General features: G+C 35.7%; 1 protein-coding gene across 2 annotated transcripts in view; it reads left to right on the top strand.

The window, feature by feature from the left end:
• SMAD9 (SMAD family member 9) overlaps positions 1-13617 on the top strand; it is a 44548-nt gene extending 30931 nt beyond the window's left edge. Inside the window, exons 2-7 of one of the 2 annotated variants that reach the window (XM_032220107.1) lie at positions 688-1263; positions 3366-3620; positions 4673-4810; positions 7280-7501; positions 8952-9208; positions 13300-13617. In XM_032220107.1, coding sequence (XP_032075998.1) covers positions 852-1263; positions 3366-3620; positions 4673-4810; positions 7280-7501; positions 8952-9208; positions 13300-13443 — 1428 coding nt within the window. In that variant the 5' untranslated portion in view covers positions 688-851 and the 3' untranslated portion in view covers positions 13444-13617. The remainder of the gene's footprint in view (positions 1-687; positions 1264-3365; positions 3621-4672; positions 4811-7279; positions 7502-8951; positions 9209-13299) is intronic. The other variant, XM_032220108.1, reaches the window with a different exon arrangement.
• Positions 13618-19250: the final 5633 nt, after the last annotated feature.

Here is a 19250-nt window from a genome sequence, read left to right as displayed (position 1 = left end):
TCTAACTAAGTTTTCTTTATTTCCCAGGTAAGAAATACCTTAGGAAAAAGGAATTGTTCAACTTTATTGATAAGTATTTCCTAACTTTAAAAAAAACATTGTAATTTATGGTTCCACCACAAAACCGCGTTTGACTAAAGCGCGCTCGACGAAACCGCGTAGCTGACGTCATCACAGGGCGACAACAGCGCGGAGACAGAAGCACGCTGTAAACGCTAAACCTAAAATTAACCCCTAAACCCAAACCTAATCCCCCTAAACCTAATCCTAAACCTAACCCTAAACCTAACCCTTAACCTAACCCTAAACCTAACCCTTAACCTAACCCCAAACCTAATCCTAACCCTTAACTTAACCCTAACCCTAACCCTAACCCTTAACCTAACCCTAACCCTAACCCTTACCTTAACTTGAATTGGCTTGCTTTCAAAGCGCTATTTAAAGCGCCCTTCTTTCTCCGCGCTCACTGTTGTCGCCCTGTTGATGACGTCAGCGATGCGCTTTAGTTGAGCGCTATTTTGTCGTGCCACGGTAATTTATATAATGGACACATATGCAATCTTATACAGCAACTATGATAATACTCTTGGTTTTCAACAGTTTGTGATATTGCTTAGAAACTAAAGTGACAAACGGTAAAAAAAAAAAGGCAAACAGAAATATGACAATATTTCCTTTCTGTTGTAGAATTGTTTTCTATTTGAAGATCCTGGGATTAAATATATCTAGCAAACCCCAGAGTATGTGGAGAAAAGGCTGATTTTGAAGGAGTATCTCTTCAAATAGTGAGATTCTTCATTAAAGAAAAAGAAGTTGAATAATTGAAATTATACCAGTATTCTCGGATTCTTATGCACTCCAGCACCCCTATAAGTTCTCTGTTCTCCTTCACCAGCCCAGCTGTAAAGAGGCTATTGGGCTGGAAGCAAGGAGATGAAGAGGAAAAGTGGGCAGAAAAAGCTGTTGACTCCTTGGTAAAGAAGCTGAAGAAAAAAAAGGGGGCCATGGAGGAACTGGAGAGGGCACTTAGCTGTCCTGGGCAGCCCAGTAAGTGTGTGACAATCCCACGCTCTTTGGATGGAAGGCTGCAAGTATCTCATCGCAAAGGTTTGCCGCATGTCATTTACTGCAGAGTGTGGCGCTGGCCTGATCTACAGTCTCACCATGAGTTAAAACCTCTGGAATGCTGTGAATTCCCATTTGGCTCAAAGCAGAAAGACGTCTGCATTAATCCTTACCATTATCGAAGAGTGGAAACCCCAGGTAAGTCAATCATCTAAATGTTTAATGAAGGATAGCACAGCATCAATCGCATATTTCATGATTATTCTATCTGCAAAAAAGGGAAACTGCAGGCAAGCTGTGATTGGAAAAAGTAGTTAGATCAAAGTAGGTCAAAGAGATGCAACTATTTAGTTAGGATTACATTGAAAGATCAAGATCCTGAAAAGAAAACATAAGGAGAATTCTGATGCTACATTTATTAAAAGCGCTCTACATGGGGCAGCCCTTGAAGAGCATTCGGAGACTTCAGCTTGTCCAGAACGCAGCCGCGCGAGCGATTGTGGGTGCACCTCGGTACACCCATGTTACACCTATCCTCCGCGAGCTGCACTGGCTGCCTATTGGTCTCCGGATACGCTTCAAGGTGCTAGTCGTCACTTATAAAGCCCTTCATGGTATTGGACCTGGGTACTTGAGAGACCGCCTGCTGCCAATTACCTCCCAAAGACCCATTAGATCCCACAGATTAGGCCTCCTCCGGATTCCATCAACTGGCCAATGTCGCCTGGCTACTACCCGGAGGAGGGCCTTCTCTGTGGCTGCTCCAGCCCTCTGGAACGAACTCCCCGCGGAGATTCGGACCCTCACCTCCCTCCAGGCTTTCCGTAAAGCTGTGAAAACCTGGCTGTTCTGGCAGGCCTGGGATTGACGAGTTCCCTTCCCCCCCTCGAATTGTGTGACTGTTGATTGTTTTTAATTTTTCTCTGTATCTTGTTTGTTCTGTTCCCTGTTTGTACCCCCCCCCTCCTGGGTTTGTTAGCCGCCCTGAGTCCCTTCGGGGAATAGGGCGGCATATAAATGCAATAAACCTTCAACCTTCAACCTCCATTAATCTATTGGGCTGAAAATAGTGTAGCAATAATAGTAATGTGCATATATTAATAATAAAATTAGTGGCTCTTAGATGATTTACATTTAATCAGGTAGTTTTAAAAAGAATTTTAAAATTACAGATGATTTTTAATGATACGAATATAAGAATTTGTTCAACAAATGCAGTTTAGCCTAGTAAATTCTATCATCATATTTAATCTGATTGTTTAGTTATGTAAATTGTTCTGTTGTTAACAACTTCTATACAAAGTTAAACAACAAAACAAAACTTTCCATGCTTTTAAAAAGCTATTATAACACGACACTCTCAACTATAAGTGAAATATCAAAACAGATGCTTTTCATTTGCTTTTAAAAAATATTTTAATTATGGGTACCTGGCGTGTTACTTTCCGCATGTCTTGTTCTTGTCCAAGGTGCTGAAGTTGTAAAGTTCTTTTAGCTTCTTACTTAGGACTACACTAAATGTTATTTATACAGGAAATGTATCATTGTTGCATACATTTTCATTGGAAATCACTAAGAAAGAACTCTGTATTAGATAAGAATACTAGCTGAGCACCGTTTAGTACTTAGATTTTGGTGATTTCAAGTTATTCTTGGTTTCAGGTGACAAGTCTCTCGAGATTCCTTTAAGTCTTTACCTTGTGAAGAACATCTTAAACATATCAAAGGTCAAATGTGTATCTTATAAAATACAGAGGGAAAGTAAGGGACGTATTATACAATTTTGCTGCAATCCTACTAGAGCAGGAAGGAGGGGAACATTTTGGGTAGCTACTAAGACAATCTGTCACCACAGATTGTCTTGCTAGCTACCCAAAAATACCTTGAATTTTAGCTTCGTAGCGGTGTGGCACCATGAAGTATCTTCAGTATATTGATAGGTTATCTTTTAACTAACCTAGCAATGGAATTTTACACTTGCTGCAGTTTTTAGCCTTAAAACTGTGCCACAAATCTCTAGACTTCAGGTTCCAAATAATTACAATTTCTGTTTACACACTTGTGATCAATCAGCTCAGAAAGTAACATAAAATGGATTATATTATATAATGTGACAAATGTGCCAGATCTTGGTTTTTAACTTTATCAAAGCTATAGTTTAGAACTAAAGCACCATATTCCAGTCTCTGTAATATCTGTTTGAAAATTCTACAGATGGGTAATGAGATACTTCTGCCTAAGACTTGGAAGAATTTTTATTTTCAAAACATCTGTTTTTTGTTTTTTGTTTTTTGCTGTAGTGTTACCTCCAGTGTTGGTTCCAAGACATAGTGAATTCAACCCACATCTTAGCCTCCTTGCCAAATTCCGGAACACGTCTCTTCACAGTGAGCCACTGATGCCTCACAATGCAACTTACCCTGATTCGTTCCAGCAGCCTCCCTGCACCCCTTTCCCAGCATCCCCCAATATGTACTCTCAGTCACCAAGCACTATGAGCTACCCAGACTCCCCAGGAAATTCTTCTGCACCGGGAAGTCCTTATGAGCTCACAGGTATGCAAAATATTGTTTTTGAACTGTAGTTGATAAATGCTGAATCTACAGTAACATCTTTTTAGGAACCAGAGTTTTGAATCATTTTTTCATTTTTTTACGACCCTGTTATCCCTTAATTCAGGGTAGAGTTAAGCTGACTGAATGGAGCTGAGTGTTTACTGGTTGGACGCCCTTCCTGATGCCTATATAGAGTTGGCAATTTTCTCTTCGAACCCTGAGAGAGAAACAAAATATTTGCCACTACCTAGGATTGAACTCTAGACAAATGCCTTCTGCAAGCACACCATATCATTCTAGAGTTTTGCAAAAAAAAAAAAAATCAGCTTTCAATTGTATTCGCTTTTACAAGATCAAACAATTTTGGTAATAATAGCTGTATTACTCTGACATTTTGAGTTGAAGAGTGGCTTAGTTATTGATTTATTTATTTATTTGTTTTACAGTTTTTATAATTCAACCAGCTCTAAAGACTGTGTAGAGGTTGCAACACATTAACATTATAAAAGCAACAATAGAAAAAAGATATGAAAACAGGCAGTAATAAGAAATAATTCTAGTAAAAATTACTAAAGAGACCCAACATAGGGTAGTAGTCAAGGTCTTAAACTAGGAGCAAGGAAATATAGTTATTTTAGCCACAGAAACTCCCTGATTGATTTTGAGCCACTAACTCAGCCCAATTTATTTTATAAGATTGTGTGTGTGTGTGTGTGTGTGTGTGTGTGTGTGTGTGTGTGTGTGTGTTAGGAAAAAATAGTACTTATGCAATCCTGAGCGCCTGTTTCAAAATGTGATAAATTGAATACATTTGTTCAGATAGTCAACAGAAATACTACTATGGAGTTCCAAGTATTATTGGAAGTTGTAACAGAGAATCTGGACTCTTTGTGGTTTATGTGTGCATAAAATGAAATCATTAGTAAGCATCTGATTTAATCCAATATAATGTGTGAAATAAGTGTTTATGCTTCAGTCTCTGAAGCCTTTTCTTTGTATTTATATAGGCAGGTCATGAAATACTAAGCCCAGCATTGTTTTCTTTTTCCTAGCTGATACACCTCCTCCACCTTATAATGCCAGAGAAACATCACGAAGCCACAATGGATGTCCTGTACATGCAGTTATAGAGAGTCCATTAGTGCTGTCACTGCCCAATGGAGGTAAATCTACTAATGGAGAGCCTGAAAGTATGTAAAGACTTGTATTTTTCTCCATAGCGGGGAAGGACGTGGCCCAGATCTGATTGGTAGCCCAGGAACTATTCAGTCTTCATCCAAAGGGATCCTTAACTAAATACTTCCTCTTGGCAGACTCAATCCCGAATAGTCTTCTATTGATTTGATTTGAATATTGGTGGCCTTGTTGAAGATTTGAATGATTTTCCTCTTGAGTTGGCGGGGAGGGGGAGCAGTTGTGATGGCAAAGAGCAATTTAAGAAAGTAAAGACTAGTGATGCATGAGTTTATTTTAGTTTATTTATGCAACTTTTATCCCTCCTTCAATCTATTTTACTCTTAAGAACTTGGAACAGGTTTACTCTTTAGTTTCTTACATAGTTAAATACACTAAAGATAGGAAATAATTTGATTTATATAGTTTTTCAGAACAACTTACAATTGTTCTGCCCTATTTTTGCATTTTTTAATCCACTTGCATTCTCCTAATACACAAATTATATATGTATTTTTCCTAACAATAAAACCTTTCACAAATATTTCCCCCATCTATTTTTCTTTTACACATGTTAATTGAACTATATCACAATTCACAAAGTTGCAAGTATTTTGTAGTATAATTATGTTTTGGCTTGTGTATAGATTTGGAAAATACAAATGTGAAAAGTCTATATTAAAATTTAAATTTTATTACTTTTGTCTGGTGTACTACTAGACATTATAAGGTAACATTTTTAAGCAGTTTCCATGTTTTGCACAGTAATTAAGATACATACTTAAAATGAAAACAGAGAAAATAAGTTGCTAGAGCAGTGTTTCTCCACCTGCATGGATGGCTTGCTGGAGAATTCTGGGAGTTGAAGTCTACCCATCCTCAGTTTGCCAAAGTTGAAAAGGACAGTGTTAAAGGTCTCCTGAAAAAGGTATAAAGAATTCTGTTGAATCAAGTCAAGAATCCTCATCATTGGTTCTGCAGCCAGTATGCAGCTTGTTCTCCATGAATTTGTTTAGTCACTTTTTAAACTTCTGCCCTTGAATGTTACCCAGATTTCTCAACAGAGTGCTGTTTCATTTGATAACAACACATTCCACAGTTTAATTATGCCTTGTACAAAGAAACACATCTGCCATTCGTTCCTGAATATCCCAGCATTTTATTTCAAGATATGACCCAGAGTTTCTAAAGTTGTGAATGGATAAAAAGCTATCCACATTTTGCACACCATCTATCATATATAACTTAATAATATTTTGCCCTTGCTTGCCTTATTTTTCAACTTAAAACTTGTGTTTTTGAACTTACCATCTTTCCTTGAAGAATAAACTTGCAAGGCCACAATAGTTTCATTCTTTCCTTTACCTTTACAAGTTCAGTAATGTCTTTTTTTTAATATTTTGGTTTGTCAAGCATGTATGAAAAAACAAGTATAAGCATGAATATAACATATAAACATATAAGTATAAGCAGGTATACATATATACATAAGAAATGAGTACAAATAAATGGGAGCAATAGGACAGGGGCGGTAGGCATGCTGGTGCACTTATGCACGCCCCCTTACAGACCTCTTAGGAATGGGGTGAGGTCCATGGTAGATAATACTGTAGATGATACAGATTTTAGATGATGCAGAGTTTAGTCCAGTGGTGGTGAACTATATGTCAAAAATTCATAAATGCCTAATTTGACTGTTGGCAGTGTGTCACACACACAAACACATCAAAGGAAAGAGGAACAATTCTGTACATATTCATTTAAAATTAAGTGCACTTTTCATGCAGAAAAATGCAAATGCTGATGTCACTCAATCACTGATAGTGTGCTCATTTTGGAGACAAATCACAATTGTCTTCTGCACTTGTTTCTTGAAAATGAGTTTTACTGTGCAAACAACTACCCTGTGCAATGGTTAGAAGACAATTGTGCAACTGCTATGTTCCTATTGTATTTTGAAAGTTGGTTTCTCTTTTATGTCACTTCCAGTTACAAATATGAAGATAACATAATGTGATGATATGAATGATAAGAATACATTTTAAGGTTTGAGTGGTGCAGCTTGTATTTATGTTTGTTCAGTTTCTTTGGCAACTCAGATCAGGAAAATAACTGTGCTTGGCTGTTGGTGAATGCTGGTGTGTCACCCAAAACATGATAGTGTGTCATTGGTTCACCATCATTGGTTTAGTAACACTTTTTAAATATGAATGGCATTACATTAAAATGTATTGTTAGTCCTTTTCCTAATGTTTACTATGATGAAATTCATTTCCTTCCTTCCTTTTTTGGGGAAATACCACAGTGAATTAACATTTTAATTGTGCTGTTTGTCTTTATATCTCTTTCCTGTTGTACCTACAGTACCTGCTGTATCAATATACATAAAAGTATATAAGTTCGGATATGTAACCATTTCATTGTTATTGTTATGCTTCTTTCTACATTTCTGTTGCATCTTCTTCATCTGTGAAATCTTCTTCCAGACTTCCGCCCTGTTTGCTATGAGGAACCACAGCACTGGTGTTCAGTTGCATACTATGAACTTAATAACAGAGTCGGAGAGACCTTTCAGGCCTCTTCTCGAAGTATACTAATAGATGGCTTTACAGATCCTTCAAACAATAAGAACAGATTCTGCCTTGGATTGTTATCTAACGTTAATAGGAACTCTACCATAGAAAACACCAGAAGGCACATAGGAAAAGGTAAAAGCACATTTCTTCTGCAGTAATAAGAAACACTACTTGGAAGCATTTGGATTAAGAAAATTATTGAGTTCAAAACTGTTTTTCTAAAATGTATATACTGGTAGTCCTTGACTTACAACCAGAATGGAGCCCAAACTTCCTGTTGTTAAGTGAGACATTTGTTAAGTGAGTTTTGCCCCATTTTATGATCTTACTTGCCACAATTGTTAAGTGAATCACTGGAGCTAAATTAGTAACACAGTTGTTAAGTGAATCTGACTTCCCTATTGGCTTTGCTTATCAGAAGCTTAGAAAAGGTGATCATTAGCCAAGAATGACTAGGTGCTGACAGCTGTTGTAGAACAGCATATAAGAAGTTTAAGTTATGGGCAGAATCATTAGCAAAATTGCAGGGTGGACCCTTAAACTTTACTTACAACATAGAAAGCCCTTTCAAAAATTGTTACCTGATTATAATGTTTAATATAATTAAACAGGAAGATTAGGATATAGGTCAGGGGTAGGTTCTGGCAGGCACTACTGCCGGTTTGCTTGTGTGAGTGGCTTGTGCACGCACGCTTGATGCGTGCTGTGCGCGCATGCACAGTGCAATTAAAATTGTTCTGCACATGCGCAGAACTGAAAAATAAGATGGTGCTGCCTGGAGAACTGGTTCAGGGGCATGGCAGGCCTGGGTCACTGCCGGTTCCAGCGACCCACCACTGATATAGATATACAATTATCACATTAGCTATAATTAACAATTAATATAATTTAATTCAATTTAATCAGTTACTCTTCCTGATATCTCTCTCTTCTGCATTGCCTACTTTGTAGCATAGCATCTAACATATCACCCAATTAATGCGTAAGTTTGGACTCCACTACAAACAAAAATTTAGCTCTTTAGGAAGGTCACTCTGAATAGCTAACAACTTGATAAGAGGATTTTTTTGTAGTGCAAAAAAAATCAGTGAAATGTTTCCTGACCTTTTGTGGTTTTACTTAGGACATCACAATGCTAGCAAAGTAAGAACAGATTTACATGGAAGAGAGGATGAGGTATGTGAGCAGGAAAAAAAAAAATTATAGTCACACTTGGGGAAGGAGACAGAGAGTGAGAAAGAGTTTTAACTAACCAGAATTTTTACTAAGCCTAATTTTTGTATAGGGTTTCATAGATAGAAATGGGTTCCATGTAAAAACTATGGCAAGTAGGAGTGCTTTGCCATCCATAGAAGAAATTTCTAAAAAGGCTATCACACAGCTAAAACACATTTTTTAGGATTCAATTTTAAGATTGCTCATCCTGCCAGTTTATGTATATATGTTCTATCATCACATAACAATACCATACTGTTAGCATATCATAAAAAAATAACACATGAATTTTAAAAGAGAGTTACAAGTCTGGCTCTAATCTATGTTGAAGATTAGATTAGATTTTGCTACCTCTTTTCTCTTAAAGGTGTTCATCTGTATTATGTTGGAGGAGAGGTATATGCAGAGTGTGTGAGCGACAGCAGCATTTTTGTACAGAGCCGCAACTGTAACTATCAGCATGGTTTCCACCCAGCCACTGTCTGCAAAATCCCCAGTGGATGCAGCTTGAAGATTTTCAATAACCAACTCTTCGCTCAGTTGCTTGCCCAGTCAGTTAACCATGGCTTCGAGGTGGTGTATGAGCTAACCAAGATGTGCACCATACGGATGAGCTTTGTTAAAGTAAGAACTTTCTTTGGTTTTGATTATGAAATTAAAAAGGTTTAATACGCCTCTTTGTTGCAAGGACATTTTAAAAGTCACAAAGCCTGGAATGAATTAATGGATGGGAAATGCTAAATTTCATATTTTCATGATACTTCATCATACATAAGAAATGAAAAATTATCAGAACTATTTGTAATTTGTGACACTATTTTATCACAAGATAAAAAGATTTATCAATTAGGGTTCATCTCACAAGAGGGAATGAAAAAAGGATCACTAATTTACTTATACAAAAGATCATTGGAAATCTACTTGCATTGGTCTACTGTTCTGACCCGGGTTCAGGTTTCATTAACAATTATCACCAGGTCCTTTGATTCAGAAACAGACAAATTTGAATTTTGCCTTTCCCAAACCTTCTTCAAGAGGTTTCTTCTAACTCCCTTATTTATGACCATGCTTCTTTGATGACATAACAAGGGTTTGAGTATATAGGGCCTTCTAACAGACTCAATGAAATATTGCAAAGTTCTTGGGTATTTTACTAAACTCCTTTGGTACAAAAATAAGTACCATTTTCTTTTGGGCTTACATGAATGACCCATTATTTCTTCCAGATTGTGTAGGAAATTAGAAAAGCCCCAAAACTAAAATCCATATACTGTGGTATATGATCCTCAGAATCTTTGGGTCATGGGATTATCAGAACTGGGGGCGTGCTAAAATAATTTATAAAGACTGCTATACATTCTTTCTTGGGAGTGAAGCCTGCTAAACACAGATTCCCCCCCCCAATAATCAAGGTTAAAATACTGCTGATGATTTCATTGTTGTTATAAATAAAAAGCAAATGCCTCCTTTGATGTTTTTTCAGCTGATAGTATTTTTGATGTATTTAATCAATTTCAGTATTTAATTCAAAAAGAGAAGTGCTTCATTCTTTCAAAAATATACTTTAACGGAGGCGATGTTAATCACACTTATTTTACATTTTCGTTATATTTGCTCTGACCTTTGCACTCACCAAATATGTTATATGTATCACCCAGTCAAAGTTGTGCATTTTTGTGGTAACTGAAGGTTGGTGGTTGTTTTTTGTGTTTTTTTTAGGATTGGCCTGCAAAATGCAATCAGGATATCCTTTAGCAGAGGCAAATTGATTTCTGCCTACTTAGTCTGAGCTCTGAAAATTCTGGAAACACCATACATTTGCATCTTATGAATAAAACATTTTATACTTTGTAACCTGAAGCTGTTTTTTGTTAGTAAACAAAAAGGGAAGGCAAGATGCCTCCCTAAGAATATATGCAATTAAACTTTGATTACATGTCTTCCGAATGCTGGATTTGTATATAATAGGTTTGTTAATGCTAATTTTTTGCACTTGCCTTCTTAGTTTCAGCAGCATAATTTTCTGATAGAGAAAGAACTCTATATTTCTTCTAACTAACTTTATATCTGTACTGGAAGAGAAAGAGTGAATGCAAAATTCTTTCCTTTGACTAAAGCAAAAACAATCCACGATTTCAGCCTCTGGAGACAGTTGTGTTCCTAAGGCAGGGTTCAAAATCAGCAAGGTGGCAGATGAAGCACAATTTTGATATACTGCTGATCTGAGAGTTCTACAACTCTTGAGTCCAGAATTTTACAAGGAGAAAATTGAGCTCAATCCACTCACCCAAAATAAACTCTTAACTAGTCCTGATAAAGACTGCTTTTATGTTTTTTACTCTACCCCTTTCATTCCATTTGATGGGAAGAGGGACTGGGGAAGAGTGCTTTCAAAATGCTCTTTAAAAGAGAAGCAACACTGACTGAAACATTCATAGGTGGGCTTTGCGAATTCTGGCACATTTTTTTAATATTAGGTGGCAAGTGGATGTGGGTAAGCTTTCTGCTTCATAGCGCAATCTTCTCTCCAGAGGTATGCCCCTGACTGATATCACATTTCATCTAAATCCAAAAGGGAGACACAATAAGAATCCCCAATCATTTTAGGTAAGAAAAAGTGCAAAGTAATGAACATTTGGGTATATGTAGAACAGCCGTATTCTTCACATTAGCAATAAATTAAGCTCAGATGTTACCAAAATTGTAAAGAATCATAAGGTTTTTTAAAACTCCCAGATCATTTTTGTAGGAGTAGAAAACTTTTGGGAAGCCACAGAAACAATTAGTTTTACGCAAAAGCATGTGTAGGAACCCTTCAGGGATGCAGTCCTTCACATTTGCATGTTTCTGAAGCCCCCCCCCCTTTTTTACATTGTCATGTTGAAGCATAACAGCAAAGGGAAATATCAGTTGCTGTTACTATAATCTCTACAAAATAGCCTCATGTTTGTAACTCAGAAAAATGTATACCTACTATCTTTTTACTTCAAGTTGGCACATGCATCGTATTTGGGGAAAACATGCTTTTTATAATTATTCTCCTGTGATGCTATTACTGAAGACAAATGGGAAAACTTCTGGATTATATTGAATAATTGGGGGTTTATTTTACATCTTTTAGAAGGTAAACATTTGAATTGCATTAAAGAGATTTATTAAGAGAAAGATAGTCTCATTTATACATTAACACTCTCATATCAGATTTGTAGCTTTCCTAACTCCCTGGAGGCCAAATCTAATGATACTACGGTGCACTTACTTGGACATACACAGGTATCTGGAAACAGGACTTTTCTGCTTTAGGGTGACTTTTTTCATTCTACTATCTTGTCAATAAACACAAGCTTACCCTCTTCAGTGAAGATGGATTTTTATACCTATTCCTATGCTTTAAATGGATCCACTTTCCTATTCCTGGGTTGTTGTTTTTCATGTCTACTCAACTAGATGGTTGCTCAACACCTTTTTAAAGAAACATATTAATGCACTCCTTCCTTCATAAAGCAAAGGATGAGTCCTTATAGTTCTATTCATTGTCAGAATCACACAATAAGCAGTTTATCAGGCTTTTCATTATTTATTGATTTCCTAATGCTGATATGTTAGAATAGAAATTGTATCATTTTTGAGCAGTTAAGGGCTTTATTAAATCTTTGAATAGCATGCATAGGCCAGACTATAAAGTGTGTAGAATCAGAACAGAATAAGCAAGGCTATAAAATAATTTAAATTAGATTTACATTACAGAGTTGTTTGGAATCGAATGGCATCAAATGAAGTTAATAATTTGATTTTGATGCCAGTTAATTAGTCATAATAATAGTTTTGATTAACAAAAAACCAAACTAGTCATATTGGTTTTTCATGGTTCCCTCAGTTTTAACCTGGAAGAATAGGTTTACACTGAATTTGATTTCTGGAAGAAGTTGGCATATCTAATTAAAATGCCACAAGGGCAATTTACATCGGTCTCTCTCTCATTAATGTCACTCACACTCTTTAGATTTAAGCTTCACTTTGAACCCATAATCAAAGTTTCAAACATTTTGATATATTACATTATATAGACTTATAGTGATAATATTACATCTTCAAAAAGTGCTATAAATGGCAGTATTAGGTGGCTTTGTTTGTATAGAAAAAGAGCTATTGCGACATCAACCTAAAATGATTGTCAAGCCTCCACCAGAGGGAGATGGAAAAACCATTTAATGAACCAATAGTTTCACAGCTGTAATTCCATATTAAAGTTTGAGCCATAGTTGATATTTGCTGAAGGATGCAGTATAAATTGTTGAACTAATACTAATGCTGAGATTTGTTTCAAGTCCATATATTTTTATTAGATGTATCTTTTATTTTCTCACTTACAAATAGAAGATAAAAAGTTAAAACATTCCATCATAAATAATATCTAGACAATATAAAATAAGATAGTAATCTGCTTTTAAAACAGCAATAACAATCCTCTCAAGTATTCATGTATATTTTCCCACATAGCCAAGGATATGTGATATTCTCATATGGATTTGATTTATTTATATGTGTGAATAGAATTAAAACTTGTGGTTTTTTTTAGTAATTAGCTATCCATAATTGCATTATTTATCATGACTTCCAAGGCACAAAAGGTTTTTTTTTTTTTTAGGAAAGATTGAATAAAATCCGTTTAAGTAACAATTTATTTAATGATAATTTATTTGTCTCTTTTGTAGGGCTGGGGAGCAGAATACCATCGCCAGGATGTTACAAGTACTCCATGTTGGATTGAGATCCATCTTCATGGACCTTTGCAGTGGCTAGATAAGGTGCTGACCCAAATGGGTTCCCCACATAATCCAATATCCTCTGTTTCGTAAGAATCATCTCCACACACACTAGGGGACAAATACTGCTTCTGGCCTTAGCTTGTAGAATTCTCCCTTAAATTTCTGTATATAGCTGTAAATATGATTGTAGATATATATAACACACTATTACTGTTTTTCATGCTGTATTACATGTTTTATTAGTTAACAAGATTGCAAAAAGTGCAGTACTTTGTCATTGTGTTCTGTCCAGTAGTGAAACCATAGAAATATGCCTAGCTGCCTATTTTTTTGTATGGAATGAGACCAGTATTGTTTGCACTTTGTGTATGTGTGTGTGTTTGTGTGTATGCTGATTTCAAATGGAGCAAGTGGTAGCTCTGTTCAGAGCGGCAGTTTATTGATAACATTAAGCAGGTGCTCCTGGAAACTTAGACTATTGTGATTATGGTTCTTCGTTTTGTTCCTGACGTGGATTTCAACATAAAATTATATTGTTTGTAATGACAAGAGATACATTTTGCAAAAATGAGTCACAATTATAAGCCTGCAAATGCAACCTTCTCTAAATACCATCTCTAATCATTGGTTTGAAAAGAAAGCTGAGACTGAATGAGACTCTGCTTCGTAATATAAAAAACATTATCCAATTCCAAGAATTGTTAAAATATGTTGTTCGGTGATGATGAGGCAGGGTGGGAAGAGGCAATATTAAAGCTGCTATGTTTAATTTTTTAAATTCTGTTCTTTGTAATATCTAGAATGATTTCTACACAGTTACCAGGGCACTATAATCCTTCACACTTTACAACTGCAATGGAAAGAAAGAAGTATGCAATATATTAACCCAAAGACATTAATACTTGCCCAGAGATTGTATTCAGTGGGTTCTGACCAGTTCTAGAGAACCAGTAGCGGAACCTTTGAGTAGTTCAGAGAACTGAAAACTACCACCTCTGACTGCCCCCTCCCCCTTCTATTTTCTGCCTCTCGAGTCCCAGCTGATTGGGAGGGAATGGAGATTGTACAATATCCTTCCCTTGCCATGCCCACCAAACCATGCCAGGCCCTCCAAGCCATATCCACAGAACCGGTAGTAACATTTTTTGAATCCCATTGCTCATATGTTATGGTAAAAGTGGCAAGATAGTAAAAGTGGACAGTTGACCAGTGGTAATTGCAATTTGCTTAATACAAAATATGGCTCTATCTTCAGATTCATATGTTGCCAAGCTTCACTCAAACTCCTCAAATTCATCATTTATACAATAAATACTGTATAGCATTTCAGTAAAAATACTACTTCTCTTCCTCCCACATGTCTTAATTATTGGTAAGCATAATAAATGACAGCAATTGTTATCAACAATGAATCCGAGGGGAAGGTAATTAATAAATTGTTAATATGTGCTAGCTTTTGCTTCAGTTTATATATTACTTATTTGATCAGTTACTTTGTATATAATATTGAATGATTTAAAAAATACACTGGAATAGCCAAAAAGTAGTAGTTGCTGCAAAAGTGATCAAGTTTAATACAATTAAATTTAATAACAAACCTGAAAATACATTTGCCAGAAGAGAAAAATCATCTGATAACAGTTTAAATATTTAAGTCTTACAACATCTGTACAATTTTGCTTATCTGAACATTAGTTTGGTTACGTTTCTTGCCCCTGAATATACTATTACTAAATTAATTTTTTTAAATTATTCTTGCTTTGGGCTCCCCCTGTCCCAATATGATCCTTTGATACATATTGTTAACATGAAGCATGTGATTTAGCAAAAAATAGGTTCGTGACATCAGATTGTACAATCAAAACACCTGAAAGAATAAGAGTGAGATTTAGGTTTCTTGTATGTTTGGATTTCTGAAGGATGTCTTTTGAAGAATTAAAGATTTGACAGGAGATAAGCTTTTGAAAATTGATAAAGACTGTAGTTCCTGTACTATCAGAAATTGTATTATTCGATTGCATTGTTAAAATGTATTAAATATAATTCCACAAAAGAATAGCTTCATAGCACTGCCAAAGTGGGATCCTATAATAACCTGACAGGTAAATATAATTTGTGATTTCTGAACTATAATCAGTTTTATTAGATATATAAAATATTTCTTTTTGCTTACAGATAAATACAAATTTAGGTACAGCTTAAAAAATTAAATTAAGACAATAATAAAATTACAAGAAAGCTACCGTGTTTCCCCGAAAATAAGACAGGGTCTTATTTTCTTTTACACACAAAATATGGCTTGGGCCTTATTATGAGGGGAGGGTTTATTGTTTTGGGGTTGCCGGGCAGCTGCTCTCTTGCGAACGGGCTGGCTGGAGGTGGGGGGGTTATCCAGAGGGCTTATTTGCGGGGGATGGCTTATATTTTTGCCCACCAGAAAAATGTGGCGTGGCCTTATTATGAGGACATGTCGTAATTTCGGGGAAACACGGTACCAAGTTCACTTTGCAAGAAAAATAACAAGGGATCAGGTTCTGGATTGCCATTTTAAGTACAGGTTGAAAATGGAAAATATAGATATTATTGTTTTGAAAGAAATTCCAGTCAGGATTTTTGATATCCTGAAGCAGAGAAAAAAATTATTTCTTTGGGATAGATTGGAAAGGGTGATGCTTACTTACTGTGAACAAAGATTTAGAATGAATTCCACAGAGAAAGCTAAGGATTTTTTGATCAGATATAATTCCAGATCCTTGTGGAAAGTAGGTATAGAAAAGAAGTTAGTGGTTGAGTAAGACCCCCAAAAAGTGTTCAAACAAGACCCTAAAGTTGGCATTGAGGAAAAAGACAGAGAGAAGAAGAAAGAAAGAAGAAGATGCAGCCAAAGTAGTTGTACAGGAATCTATTATGGTGCTTAAAGATGGAGATTAAGTCTTATCACATAGATTATTAAGCAAATGCTCCGTCTAAGTGTAAACAATTATTTCACTATTTGAGGAAACTTAATCGGACATAGTCTGTATTTAAGAAACACATATTAAGAAACAAGACAAGAAATATTTATAAATAAACAATTAGGAGAAGAATTTATATCAGCTGATGTAAAAAAGATTAATGGAGTTGTTTTATATATAAAACCCCAATTCAAACCTAAACTACTTATAGCAGATGATCGTGGTAGATTTATAGCAGTGAAAATAGAAATTAATGGAATTAAAACAATAGTGGTGGATGTGTACGGGCCAAAAGATGGTAGAAGCAATTTTTTTGATCATCTTAATGGATCAATTGCTGCCTTTTTTGTATGGAAGGGATAAAACTGATTTAGAAAAACGGGGGAAATATATTTGTCATAAGCTGCCTTTGCATCACATACTGAACCACAAACTAGCCAGTAATATTTAGCATAGTGAATAATGCAAACCTAGCCCACCTGTCCAATTTAGTTTAATGAATTATGTAAATACAAGAAATTTGGTTGAGTAAACTATGGGTAACTTTACCTCAGTGTTATGTGGGAACACAGTCATAAAGTAATCAGTGAATAATATATGTTGGGATATGCATTCATAGTAGTTCCTTTATTCATTTGTGAACAATACATTTATAAACATATCAAACAGTGGTGTTTCAAATAAAAATCTCAGTGACATCTACTGCAGTGTGATATTTTCAACCAATGTGGTTTAAATTCTTATTAATGTATGATTATTATGCCTATAAGCCTGGAGTGGTAGAATATGAACTAATAAAAAAAGGGGGGGGGGACAATCGCTAAAATATCAGAATACAGCCTATGTAAAAGAACTGTCCTAGGAATTTGTAAATCTAGAGCTCTCAGCCCTGAAACATGGGTAAATACAACATATACTGTACAGAAAAATATTGACAGCTAAATTGTATTTGGAAAAATAATCATGATTACTTCTTTCAGAATTCAGCTAAGACCGCCTGCATAAAAATGATTCCTTTAGATAGATTTTTCTGTGTGCAATCGTTTTTGTACAACTATTAAAATTTGTAAATTTAAAGCTATTAAATGTGTTCATAAATATGCTATGCTTTGAAATAGTCTACAGGAAAATTTAAGTTATTTGGTAGAAAAACCATTTATCACCAACTAAGTTTAGGGGGGAAACATTTCTTAAAACTGCTATATGTGTTGAGAATTCAAAACGCATTCACAACCTTCTGGAGGACAATCTGAAAGCAGTTGAGAAGCTGTATGATATTCAAGACTGCTTCATAGAACACCAAATGGTTTGTTATTTATTGTATGCAGGCCAACTATTTCCTTATTAATAAATGTATAGGGAAAAAATTGAGATCAGTTTTATTGCTTACAAATTGAAACTTATTAATGATTCTGAGGCTTTTTTATAAACTGTTTATTCTCAGGATTATTTCCATTACCTGTTGATGGAGGAAGTAAACCTATTATTCATGAATGATCCAGATGGTGATACCAAAGCAGCTCTCAACATGAAGGAGCAATTTGGTACATTGTGTATGGGGAAACAATCCAATACTACAGTTAAAAGTAATCGAAACTTATAAAAAGGCAGTTATAAATAAGGTAGTTTATGCTCCAATATAGTACAAGATTGAGATTGGAATAGTTTCATTTAAAACCAGATGAAAAGAAAGATATTTTCTCCCACTTGTCTTATTTATTGGTGTGATTTCTTTCTGATTGGTTGCAGTAGAGCTGCATAAATTCTCCCCTGCCCAGGGAACAATTGATCAGGAACATTAAAAAGCACATGGATCCTACAGATCTAAACCATAACCCAATAACATTAGAATTGTAGCATTAAATAATCCACAGTTTCTGCTGCAGCTATAAGCAAGTTACCATTGTAATTCTACTTGGATTTTTTTGAAAGTGTGCTTCAGAGCACTGAATGATCACTGCAACACTATATTGCAGCCTAAAAAAATCTGGTTAACATTACACTTCTCTGATTAATTTAAGTCTGGATACTTGATAACTATCTACAGAACTATACATAACAGCTATCTCTATCAGTAGGTTGACCTGTTGAAAGAATAGTTAGGACTGTATTGGTATGTCCAAATAAAATGTGTGTGTAAAAGTAGGGAAGACCAGAGACTCCCTTAAAACACATTAAAATTTATAAACAAAGATTTCAACCTAGATTCATAAATTGAAATTTGAAAAGTAGAATATGGGAAATTAATAGTGACTTATTTGAGTGGATTGAATATTATATGTCATACTTTCCCCACAAAATTTCTAAGTACCAGCATATGTACACATCCAAGCATCTGATTATAGCAATCAATGATCTGAATAATAGGTGGTTTTTCCCACATATATTCAAGGATCCATGTCATGCAAAACCACATCAAGGACTTTCAACATCTAGATACGTTTTTGCCTTGAGGTTGTTGTAACATGGTCTTGTAGAGGAAATTAATATCAGCCTATTGCTTTGAAAGCACAGAGCACTCTGTGATTGTTTCCAATCCGATGGCATCATCTGCTCCTTTGTGGGAAGATGGAGTCTATTCGATTGATATGTCTGCAGCAACTGATGGGTCTAATAGAAATCAACAAGGAGCTTGGCATTTTCAATGGGGACTAGATGGATAGGTCAGGCATTAGAAAGGGCGGACTTGGATTATATTGCCAATATGTGACTTCTTCTAGTGCAGCAATCCTAGGATGTGCTGTGGATTGCTAACAGCAAACGGATGAAGCACAAGATAGGTTATGCCCTTACCTGGATCCTGAGGCCATGCACATGGTCACTTTGGGTTGGATTACTGCAACATGCTGTACATGGAGCTACCCTTGGAGAGCATTTGAAAGCTGCAACTGGTGAATACCTTTAGGGCTGCATTGGTTACCAGTCTGCTTCTGGGTCCAATTC

This window comes from Thamnophis elegans, chromosome 6 (genome assembly GCF_009769535.1).
Source record: "Thamnophis elegans isolate rThaEle1 chromosome 6, rThaEle1.pri, whole genome shotgun sequence".
NCBI classification, from domain to species: Eukaryota; Metazoa; Chordata; class Lepidosauria; order Squamata; family Colubridae; genus Thamnophis; species Thamnophis elegans.
This window is presented reverse-complemented; position numbering and strand designations above follow the sequence as displayed.